General features: G+C 34.7%; 1 protein-coding gene across 1 annotated transcript; it reads right to left on the reverse strand.

Moving 5' to 3' along the window:
* Positions 1 to 1,017: 1,017 nt before the first annotated feature.
* On the reverse strand, positions 1,018 to 12,184 carry itgb2 (integrin, beta 2). Its single transcript, XM_059562480.1, has 16 exons — positions 12,053 to 12,184; positions 11,004 to 11,061; positions 10,300 to 10,388; positions 9,489 to 9,683; positions 9,200 to 9,368; positions 8,849 to 9,090; positions 6,219 to 6,374; positions 5,236 to 5,331; positions 4,923 to 5,012; positions 4,679 to 4,813; positions 4,342 to 4,529; positions 3,696 to 3,931; positions 3,387 to 3,603; positions 2,763 to 2,968; positions 1,311 to 1,474; positions 1,018 to 1,190 (listed from the first exon to the last, which is right to left on the reverse strand). Exons 2-16 carry the CDS (start codon positions 11,056 to 11,058, stop codon positions 1,122 to 1,124), a joined length of 2,307 nt encoding a protein of 768 aa, XP_059418463.1. The 5' UTR covers positions 11,059 to 11,061; positions 12,053 to 12,184; the 3' UTR covers positions 1,018 to 1,121.

Here is a 12,184-nt window from a genome sequence, read left to right on the forward strand (position 1 = left end):
TTTTTTTTTAGATAATGAAAAATTATGGGACCTTGGAAGCCAATCTGAAGCCATTGATTGTACCTTCAAAGGAAAACATACTCAAAATGTACTCAGTTACTCAAAATGACTTTCACAATATAAAAATGTTACAATATCAAAAATAAAATATTCATTTATTCAGTAATTTGCATAGCTTTTATTTCAACTTTCAAAATTATAAAAAAATCAAAATATTATCTTATTTATTATCTAAAGTTTTAAAATGGCTTTATGGCTTGTGCCACTAAATGCATAGCCCAAATCCATAATATCACAAGGCAGGTACTGAAAAGAACGGTTGTAATTCCAGCTTTATTTATATTTAAGACATTTACAGAGCCATCAAATACACATATTCTATAACCTATGTTGAATGTTATTAACAATTAAAGATCAATAGGCAGTTTACAATCCAAGTATTCAGGTAACAAGTCTATTGTCTTAATAATGTGGAAAGTCAGTGAAGAATTTGTATATATAAATTCTTATTTATTGAGAATTACAGTCATCTCAGTTTTCAGGTATTTGCATCTGGACAGACATTGAAACATAAAATATCAGTGTATTGATAGTTTCTAAAACATAATTGCTTTTACAAATGCACAACTTTAGAGAAAAGTTTATGGCACTGGACTGACTCCACACATGAAGCTCAGAAACAGCACCATTCTTAATGATGCATTTATTTATATTAAATGAATTCCAGACGGGACTTGTAGTAAAAGTAAAGTTTGTTGGCTAAATGTATATGTCAGCAAAGCTCAGCAAGGGCAAAATTTGATTTCTCTGTATAAATTTTTGTGTATAAAAAATGAAACTATTGTGACCAGTCTACATTACACAAAACATAACAAGCCTTTTTTTTTTACGTTAAACTGTTAAATACATCTACCAACGTTAACCATTTAAAATACAATAAAATATATTTATAAATGTAATTTATTTGCAAACATTCGTGCCTCTCTAAAGTTGCTAAAGATCTCACAGGACATTAAGAAAAGTTAAAGCTCTTTCATTTTATTGAATGATCATGCATCAGACACAAAGATTCATTTATACACACACGCTCTGCACTCCACGCATTCAGCACCAACAAGTTCTCAAGAATCTCCAGAAAATGTTGGGTTTTGAACTGTGGTCGTAGCATTCTGGAATAACGGGTTGGTACCCTGTAGAAGAAGAAGAAAACATAATCTAATCTTAATAAAAAGCATGAATACTGAACAGCTTTAGGCAGTTTGATTGAACATGAAGGGTAGGGGGTTTATGTAAAAAGAAAATCAACTTACAGATGTTTTTTCATGTTTTCTGTCTTTTTCAAATCTCTTCCATTCTCTAAGGTCGCTTGCATACAGAACTGCCTTGACGATGAGGAGAATCAGGAGACCAATCAACGCCACAGCTGCTAGAGATCCTCCTACGATGGCTGCAATGTTTGGCCCCTCAGGACATTCTAACACAAGAAACATCAAGGTAGAAAGCTTTAACTTATTAACTTTTTTCTGTGTCAAACAACGCTTTTTGAAACTCTATAATGTTATTTTATGAAAATCATCAAAAAGTCTATATATGACTAAGTTTGAAGCTTTTTGTCACTATAAACTACTGTGTTATTCATCCTGGTCTCATAAAATATGTACCTCTGTGCACTTTTTGTATAACTCCGTTTGTACGCACCTTACTGCTCATTTCGCTGCAGTTTCAAAGAGAATTGTCCACTGTGTGGCGCTAAAACACTGGTTAAATTCATGAACCCAGGCACGTTTTAATTATGTTGAAAAAAGTACGTATTGCTAATACGTACCTCTGTGCACTTTTTGTATAACACCGTTTGTACACACCTCACTACACGTTGTGCGGCAGTTTCAAAGAGAAATGTCCACTGAGTGTTGTTAAAACATTGGTTCAATTCGTGAACCCTGGCACGTTTTTTTATTATATTGAAATAAGTACGTATTGCTTATACGTACCTCTGTGCACTTTTTGTGTATAACACCATTTTTACATACCTTACTGCACGTTTTGCCGCATTTTCAAAGAGAAATGTCCACTGAGTGGCGCTAAAACAATGGTTCAGTTCGTGAACCCTGGCACGTTTTTATTACGTTGAAATAGGTACGCATTGCTGTGTTTTTATTATGTTGCTTCTGGTGTGTATTATGGCTGTTCAGAATTCAAATATCTGGGGACAGTCGCTAAAGGTTGAAGCACTATTGTGTTGGAAATATGCCCTACGCCAAACCCAACCCAAAAGCTACCCAACAGTGTTAAAAAATGCAAAACTGATACAAAAACGCATTTGTTGATGCAACCGTGCCATTTGAACGTTTTGTGAACCGATTTCAACTGCTTTGTCGGACCGTTGTTACACAGGATTCAAACTGGAGCTCCTTGCCTCTCAAGTATGTCTCCATACACTATAAGCTACCGAACAAACCTACTGTCTCTGAAAACCCATAGACATTAAGCTGGATAGTTGTGATTTACTGCTTCTAGTGTTCATTTATTTTGGAAACTGCAGTGATATGTACTTATTGTACGCGTCTCGCTAAAAAGTGCACCCAGGTACATTTATGCCATGAGACCAGGTATGTGTTATTGTATATAAAGTTAATAAAGATTCTTCAGAAATTCAAGCAAAAAATAACAGCAGGGTTCATAATGACACAAGGGGTGAACAATGACAGAACCCAAGATCCTAGCACATGTTTTAGTATTTCAGATAATGTGTCTGGGTCTACCTCTGTCTTTGAGGACACTGACAAAGTACTTGTCAAATCCAAGCTGTTCCGTCATTGTAAATGACATCCAGCAGCCCAGTTTATCTTTGACTCGACAGTCGCTTTTGATCATTTTATCAACAATCTTAACTTCCAGATGTTGACAGGATGCAGGGCAGCTCTTCTCAAGCGGACCAGTCCCAAAGGCCAAACATTCAACACAACTCCTGCAGCAGGTCAAGAATATTTTAGTACACTTTAAATACACATAAAAATATTTAGTTTAAAATATATCTTTAAAATATATTTTATTTATATTATTTTAAATGTATGTACATTATTTATGTTGCAATAAGTAACAAATACATTTGCATTAAATATAATTAATAAAAATAGAAAATACCCTAATTTATATAGCTGAGAATATGTGAAATGTGTTTAATGGCTTATTCGAAGCTTCAGGTCCTTATGAACTGATTCACATGATTTCTGTAGCTAAGTTAGTAGTTGTAGTTAGTAATTCTCTGTTTGGACTTCTGAAATGAGTTAAAAATATTTATTTTGTTATATTATTAATAGTTAATATTATTAATAATGTAGCAGCTTTGTAGAGCTCACGGTCACTTGTTCTGAGGTTTTTCTTACCCTGACTCTTGACACGGACGTTGGCAAGTAGAACAGAATTTGCATGCGGGCACCTTGTATCCTCTCTCACATTCACACTGGTTACATACGCATTTCCCACGGTTATGACAAACAACTCCGTCGATTTTGCATTTTTCATCAGATTTTGCACATTGACAAGCTGCGCCCTCGTAGCCTTCATCACACTCACATTTACCACATTTGCACTTGCCATGACCTGTAAATTGAAGCCACATTGCACTTAAGAACTTATTTTTAAAAATAAACTACAAAGCACATGTTAAATATGAGCTTTTCTACAAAAATCACCTGCACACTGTTTATTGTCATATTTTTCACAGTGCTCATCGTCGCATTCACAGAATTCTCCATAGTAAAAGGAAAGATCACTCTCTGTCTTATGACACTGACATCGTCCGCACACACAATCTCCTTTGCCTTCGCATTCGGTCCCGTTGTCCTTCTGGCACTGTGCTTTCAATGATGCCTCATCCTTTTGGCCTACTTGGCATTCACAGCGCTGTCCTAGGTAACCCTGATCACAGCTGTGGACATGAGGAAGTTGCTTATGTCACAACATATATATATATATATATATATATACATATAGTCCTGCAATACGTCAAGAATATTTTAATATTTTTTAAACACAGTAAAATAAAAAACATCTCATTGAATATATCGATTTTTATATTATGATTTAAATGTATATATATATATATATATATATATATATATATATATATATATATATATATATATATATATATATATATATTATACTTCATGGTATTTTGTATCTTTTTTTTATGCTGTATTATTATTACTACAATAATTAGTGATGAAAATCTAACGAGGTTCACCATTGACTTAAGAAAAGCAATACATTTTTTGAAAGAAAAATATTACACCTTATTTTTAAATAGCAATTAAGAGTTTTTTTTTTTTCTGTTACCTGCAGCCACCACAGACAACTTTACCGTGACCATTACAGTGAGGATGAGGTTGATTGATATCATCACATTCACAATCGCATCGAGTCTGAATGTTCACCTTCAGTTTTTCACTGAAGCCCAATGGCCCGATTTGGAAGCTATGACTGGTAATGCATTTTTTTACTGTTACAGTCACATCAAAAATCACCTGAAAGGATTGTGGTAAGAGTACGGTTATTTACACAGTGTAAAGTTGTATAATATTGCATTAGCCAAATTAGCTAAAATAATACACCGAGATTTGCAACTGCATTTGCGTAAATGATATTTAGGAATATTTGAACTAATCTTACTCACGTCCTGACCAATGTTCACATTACTACATTTCCCCTGGTCACTGGTTTGTTCTCCACCCATACAGTTTGAAGTGTATTTCACTTTTATGTAGTCTGGGAGGGCTTCATGAGCCATGATCACTTCAGAGGTTAAGCTCTGTTCAGACCCCATAGGACATTAATAAGGGTGTTAAACAGAAAAGCTCTCACATCACGATGTTTCACTCGAAAAAGGTTTGTGCAAAGTGTAAGTTTAATGCACTCACGTTGTATGCATCCACAATAATATTGACAACGTTTCCCGAGTCTTCAGAGAGCACCCCTACTGCAGATTTAGGGATCAGTTTGCTCAGCTCCTGTTAAGGAAAAAAGTCAAGAACATCACAGTACTTCCACTAATACGAATATTACTGTGAATTGTGTGTAAATAAAACTGACTGTGGAGTGTTGTAAATACACCAAATGTAACTGCAAAGATGATGACCGTCAAACAGGTTTCCCAAACACTGCCAAACTGCCACAATAGTTTACACTATTCAGCGCACTCAATCTATGCATATTTTAGCATGTTATACTTACGGTGTACACACTTTCCATTTTTTTTGTGACTGCAAAAATTGGTTGAATGTTGTGATCCTCCAGCTTGCGAGCTATTTGTCCAACAGATGGGTAGTCCTGAAAACACAGATTGTATTATAGTTGTGATATTTTTTATATAATATGATATCAAGGTACTAATGGTATCTAAAACATATACGCCTGTACAACTTAGAGACATAAATGGTAACAAATTCCTTGAGGCTTCAAAATACTGAATTAGTGGAATTAAAAGTTTAATTTTTTTTCTCCCTGCATTTGTTAATTATTTAGATTAATAAAACTTCCTAATTTATTATTATAAATTACATAATTTATCAATTTAACTGTGTACTGTATAATACCTCTAAAATGTACTAATGCCAAAACTTAATGTCTAAGATGCTGTCAATATGTTGAGATTTTATGTTTCAGAGTTTTTTCCAAATGTACAAATATGTACAACTGAACTCGCCCTGGACCAGAGTTCTGTTATTATCATTAATATACTATTATAGTTTAATAATAAACTATACTTATAATAAACTATTATAGTTGAATGATATATGAATTCAATATTCTGAATTATATTTTATTTATCGTTTTAATTTTTGTTGTGTTTTGTTATTTTTATTAATTTTTAAGTTTTAGTTAATTTTGTTGTAGTTACTGTAGTACTTTAAACACACACACACACACACACACACACACACACACACACACACACACACACACACACACACACACACACACACTCACACACAAAAAGCAAGCAATGTTGCCTTGGAAATACACTTTTTTTTCAGTTTATTTTATACTGGATGTAAAATGCTGAAAAATGTATGTAAAGTATTGAAAAATTTTGTTCAAGGATTAACTTTATAAAAAGCCGGCCTTTGACTTTCTTGGTGTAGTTCAAAATTTTTTAAGATAAACTTTATAAACATATGCTATTTATAATATTAATATAAAGTATTAAATCATACCCATAGGTTGCTCTTGCTGTACTTATTGTTGACCAGCTGACAGGTTTCTTTGTTTGGTTCCAGAATGGCAGCAAGTTTTCCATCCCCTGCCATGTGGAAGCCATCATCAGTGGCCAACACCAGCAGTCGAGTGCTGTTTCCCCACCCAATCTCGTCCTGCATGGGAAACATTTTGCTTTGTATTTATTTACTTGATAAAGAACATCATGCATGAATCAGGCTTTATATGATCTCATACCTGTTTCATTTATAGTGTGGATGATGTAACCTGTCAGTGTGTATGTATGTGTGTGTGTGTGTATATATATATATAGTATATAGAAGTATAGAAGTATATTCATATTCACAATTGAGTACTCCAGGGTGATTATGAACATGAAATTATCCAGCCATTGCTTCCTGTTTCACAGAAATATAAATGGGAGGGAAAACGAAGCCCAAATGTCTTTAATCACCCATCACAATGAGAAAAACCAAAGAATATATTTCTGATTTACAGCAAAAGATAATTGAGCTGCACAAACTAGTGAAGTGGCTATAAGAAAAGAGCTAGAGCAGTGAAAATTCCCATTTTCACCATCAGGGCAATAATTAAGAATATCCAATCTACAGAAAATGTTATGAATCTGCCTGAAAGAGGACCTGTGTCTATATCGTCCTAATGCACAGTGAGAAGGAGAGTTTTAGTGGCTAAAGACTCTCCAAGGACCAAAGCTGCAGAAAAAAGTTGAGTCTCGGGGTCGGAAAACCTTAAAAAAAGAAATTGTCAAACAGCACCTACATCACCACATGTTGTTTGGGAGGGTTTCAAGAAAGATTCTCCTAGCTCATTCAAAAACAAACTCCAGCATATTCAGTTATCAGACATGACTGGAACTTCAAATGGGACTGGCTTCTATGGTCAGATGAAACAAAAAATGAGCTTTTTAACAGCAAACACTCAAGATGGGTTTGGCGAACACCGAGATAAAAAGTACTCCATGTGTACAATGAAATATACTGCTGTATTTTTGATGTTGCAGGACTATATTTCTGCTGGAGGTCCTGGGCATCTTGTTTAGATATATGGCATCATGGATTCTATCAAATACCAACAGATAAAAAATCAAAAAGTGACTGACTCTGTTAAAAATCTTATAATGGACCATGTTTGGATCTTCCAACCTTACAATAATCCAAACACAAACCTCGAAAACAACACCGAAATGGGTCACTGAGCTCAAAACCAAGCTTCTGCTACAGCCATTCCAGTCCTCTGACCTGAACCCTGTAGAAAATGAGTGTGGTGAACTGAATAGGAGAAGCACCAACATGGAGCTGGGAATCTAAATGGTCTGGAGTGATTCTGGATGAAGGAATGCTCACTGATCTCTTGTGAGGTGTTCTCTAACCTCATCAGACATTATAGGAGAAAATTTAGACCTGTTAAACTGGCAAATGGAGGTTTAAAAAATAACTCAATTAAAGGGAGTCCTTAATTGTGGCCAATGTGTATTAGAGAAAACATTTATTTCATAATGATATTTTACCCCCATTTTAATTTATTATCCAATGAAAGGAAACATTTTTGTGATTTTTAAAAAAAATAAAAGTTCAAAAGGATTAGCAATGCAGATTCATTTTCACAGCCTTCTTTGATCATATTTACCAAGAGTTTCCATATTTTGGGGCATGACTGTAGTCACCTTCGCAGCATTTACCTCCCCTTGGGCACAATTGTTGTGAATAAATCCACCCTCCGGGGTATTTATTTTGAGCTCTCCTTGTCATGTGTTCCTTCCACCCGTGACCATATATACAGTATAGACCAAAAGTTTGGACACACCTTCTCATTCAAAGAGTTTTCTTTATTTTCATGACTATGAAAATTGTAGAGTCACACTGAAGGCATCAAGGGCTATTTGACCAAGAAGGAGAGTGATGGGGTGCTGCGCCAGATGACCTGGCCTCCACAGTCACCGGACCTGAACCCAATCGAGATGGTTTAGGGGTGAGCTGGACCGCAGACAGAAGGCAAAAGGGCCAACAAGTGCTAAGCATCTCTCGGGGAACTCCTTCAAGACTGTTGGAAGACCATTTCAGGTGACTACCTCTTGAAGCTCATCAAGAGAATGCCAAGAGTGTGCAAAGCAGTAATCAAAGCAAAAGGTGGCTACTTTGAAGAACCTAGAATATGACATATTTTCAGTTGTTTCACACTTTTTTGTTATGTATATAATTCCATATATAATTCCACATGTGTTAATTCATAGTTTTGATGCCTTCAGTGTGAATCTACAATTTTCATAGTCACGAAAATAAAGAAAACTCTTTGAATGAGAAGGTGTGTCCAAACTTTTGGTCTGTACTGTATATATATACATATATAAACACCTTGTTATGTGTACTGAGTTAGGCTAACCAAGACTTTTGCACTCAGCAACCTGGTCTCATAAAAAAAAAAAAAGTACCTCTGTGCAATACCGTTTTAACATTAATGCCATGAGACCAGGTAGGCACTTTTTGTAGCAACATATTGTTGCTCTTTTGTTAGTTTTGATTGCTTCTATTGTCCTCATTTGTAAAGCTATATGACTAAATGTAATATAAATGTAAATGTGTCACTTATGCCATGTAGTGTGAAGTCTCACCACACAGACCGCGGCTTGCATGATGGCATCCAGGCTTCCTTCTGGGGGGTCCAGATTTCCAGATATATGCTGCTCGGCTACCATAGTTTTGAATCTGTTTCCATCGTCTGTCAGCGAAAGCACATGTTGAAAGCCAAATGCTGGCTGACATGGATCATTTTTATCCGAGCATGGCCGTTGGAGCTTCGCTTCATTGGTGTCGGTGTATGGAAGAAGTGTTTTGTCGACAAACGAACCGAAGCCTGCATCAGGAAGGTTGGTTCATTAAGCCATTACCTTAATCTTTCAACTATGAAACATGTATAATATTATAATATATATATTTATGTAAATATATTGAAATACTTTTACCTATCCTGGCATTGCCAGTGATGCCATTGAGTTTTTCGAGTAATTTATTCCCCAGATTTTTCACATTCTTCAAATCATCTTTCATGGAGTATGAGAGATCCATTAGGTAGTAGAGATCTACTGGATAGCCTTGTGCCCTTCTAAAATGTAGTTGAAAAGTGAAGGGCATCTCTGAGAAAACAACATATTTAGTCACATCTATTCTCTTCTGAAAGTCAGGTTCAAACTTAAGTTGAAAGGGAAAGTTGTTTCGGTTAAGCTATACAGTAAAGTTGTAAGAATGTAACACACCTGGTCTAAGATCCAACTGTATTTCTTGTGGTTGGATCTGCACTGGATTTTTACCAGCATTTAGGGGCTTGTCTGCCTTTTTTGTAAAATCGTTTTTAGGATTTATTATGCCGCTGGGTGAACATCCTTTTTCTTTAAGCGAAGTATATGTGTCACAGCGTGCTGCTTCCTGCTTCACATCCTTGGTGAAATTCTGTTGTTTAAATATGACAGACAGTATTATGTGAAGGAGATTTTTTTTTTTACTTGAAAAAGCTGTTGACTATTGAACAAACCAACATTGGAAATTTCAATTTGACAATGGAATGTTAGAAATCAAAGAGCTAACAATGAATAGTAAAACTTGCATGCTCCAGTTAGATTGTCTGGCTGCAAAGACATTTTGAGGCTTTTTTTTTTTTTGCAATAAATACAATTGCACTTAAAGGGTACTTCTTGTTTTTGTTTTTTTGTCTATGAATTTATCATCAGTTGTTAATAGTGAATTGTTGAGCCATATTTTTTATTCTTTTCTGTGCTATTGTGGTATTTTCTGAAAAACATGTACTGTACCTAAACAGCATGTAAAAACAAACTGGCCACTTTAAATATAATCTAAATTCTTAGTCAGAATAAGCTGCTAAGTGGACCAGATTTTATGCTGCATGTCAAATTCTGGCAATGTGAGGGATTTAAATATTATATACTTCATATTATGTTAGCATGGACTGAGTTCAGACAGTAAGATACTTTACTAAAGGCCAATTAAATGGTGTTTCTGAAAATCAAATTCACTAATATTAACAAAAGATCCATTAAGCAGCGCTTACCAAGTCTTTACACCAGGCACAGCCAGGCCCAGACCTGATGCACTCTCCACATGTGTTTACTGAACCTTTCGAACATTGGTTAGTGTAGACTGCAACAAAAAGTTTATGTCTTTATGTCTTGAAACAAAATTTTTTTTTTTTTCATGATTCAGTATCCTGGATATTTGCTCTGCTATGATTAATGTAGTTAAAATACATAAATACTAAATACATTTATTGGTGAGACACAGGCTTTCTTCCAAAACCTAGTGTGTGTGTATGTATGTGTATACACACACACACACACACACACACACACACACACACACATATATATATATATATATATATATATATATATATATATATATACACACACACATACATATATATATGTGTGTGTGTGTGTGTTTTAATTAGAACCAGGTTTTGGAACAGAGATATAATTCTTAATTCTTCAAACAAGGATAAGCTGTGTCCAAATCCAAATCCAAAAAAAAAAAAAATGCTGTGCTCTTCTGAAACTGGTTTCCGATTGGCTTTCAATCCATCATAACATAAGACACCATTTTTTTTTTTTTACAAACTGCATGCACAGGATTGTGGAATATCATAGGCAGTAAAGGAGGTTATTACCAATGGCAGTATTTTTTTTAGGTTTTGGACACAGCTGTGAATTAAGTTCAATCAAGGACATCTGCACAAGATGCATTCAGTGTACGTACCCTGTCTTCCCACCAACAACAGCAGAAGGCCCCTCAGACACACTGCCTGAAGCATTTCCTAGTGTAAAACAGTATTCTTTTTTATCATAGTTCCTCATATTTCAGCTTCCTAAACAACTATTGAAAATGATGGAAATGAGCTTCTCAGTGCTATCTCTTTGACAATGCAAACAAAAATTTCCTATACATGTGCAGTTTTGCAGCAAGCATGCATTGAACAGAAAAGTGTGACTTTGAAAAAAAGATGTTTTTTTTTTTCAGCATAAGTCAGAATGATGTGGCTGACACCTCTCAGACAAATGACTGCCATAGATGGTCAAATGACCTGTGTGCTTGACATTTATTGGCTCAAAGTTGTTTTACTGAATCACCCACTGAAACATGGCTAATTTTATCACACAGAGCTATATTTTCACTGTCGGTTCTACAGCGAGGTGCTTTTCAACACTTTCCGCAAGGTCAAATGCTTACAGGAACATAAAAAAATGCTGGTTTTATGACTTTGTTTTATATGCTTATTTAAACTGTCAAGCTCAAAACATTATATGTATACTTTTATCATACTTTTTTAACTGTATAAATCGCCATCCATTTTGTTGCAACTCAGCAACTCAGACATTTTTGGTCGATGTTTTATTTGTTGTTTCATAGAAGAAATAAAACAATAATCTATTGGAATTCCTTTAATAATTTGCCTTTAGTTATGATGTAGTTATTTGTCTTTAACATCTAAAGTCCTCCATGAATTTAATAAAAGCAGTTGATATTGCCATTTATACAAATCTTTATAATTAATTCATCCTTACTGTGTGAAGTGAGAAAATAGTTTAGAATTAAACGATTAATGTTAATCAATATTAATTATTGGTTCATCCTTGATAATACTCGGTTTGAGTGGATTAGTGAACTAACAGTTGAGCAGATACAAACTATGAAACTGTTTCTTAAAGCTAAAGTTACTGTTTTTAAAACTGCAACAGATAAAAATGAATAAAGAATTAGTAATGTACAAAATGCATAAAATCAAGTATCAAAAAGACCTTACTTACTGTTGTCGAAATGCAACGCCCTAGAGAGATACAGCCGTGTGGCTATGAGATATTTTTTTGGTTTCCTCAAACAGAACGCAGTTGCTTCAGAACTGAAAGAAAGTTAGCAAACTGCTTCATAAATGACAGGAA

Source organism: Carassius carassius, chromosome 11 (genome assembly GCF_963082965.1).
Source record: "Carassius carassius chromosome 11, fCarCar2.1, whole genome shotgun sequence".
Classification (NCBI taxonomy): Eukaryota; Metazoa; Chordata; class Actinopteri; order Cypriniformes; family Cyprinidae; genus Carassius; species Carassius carassius.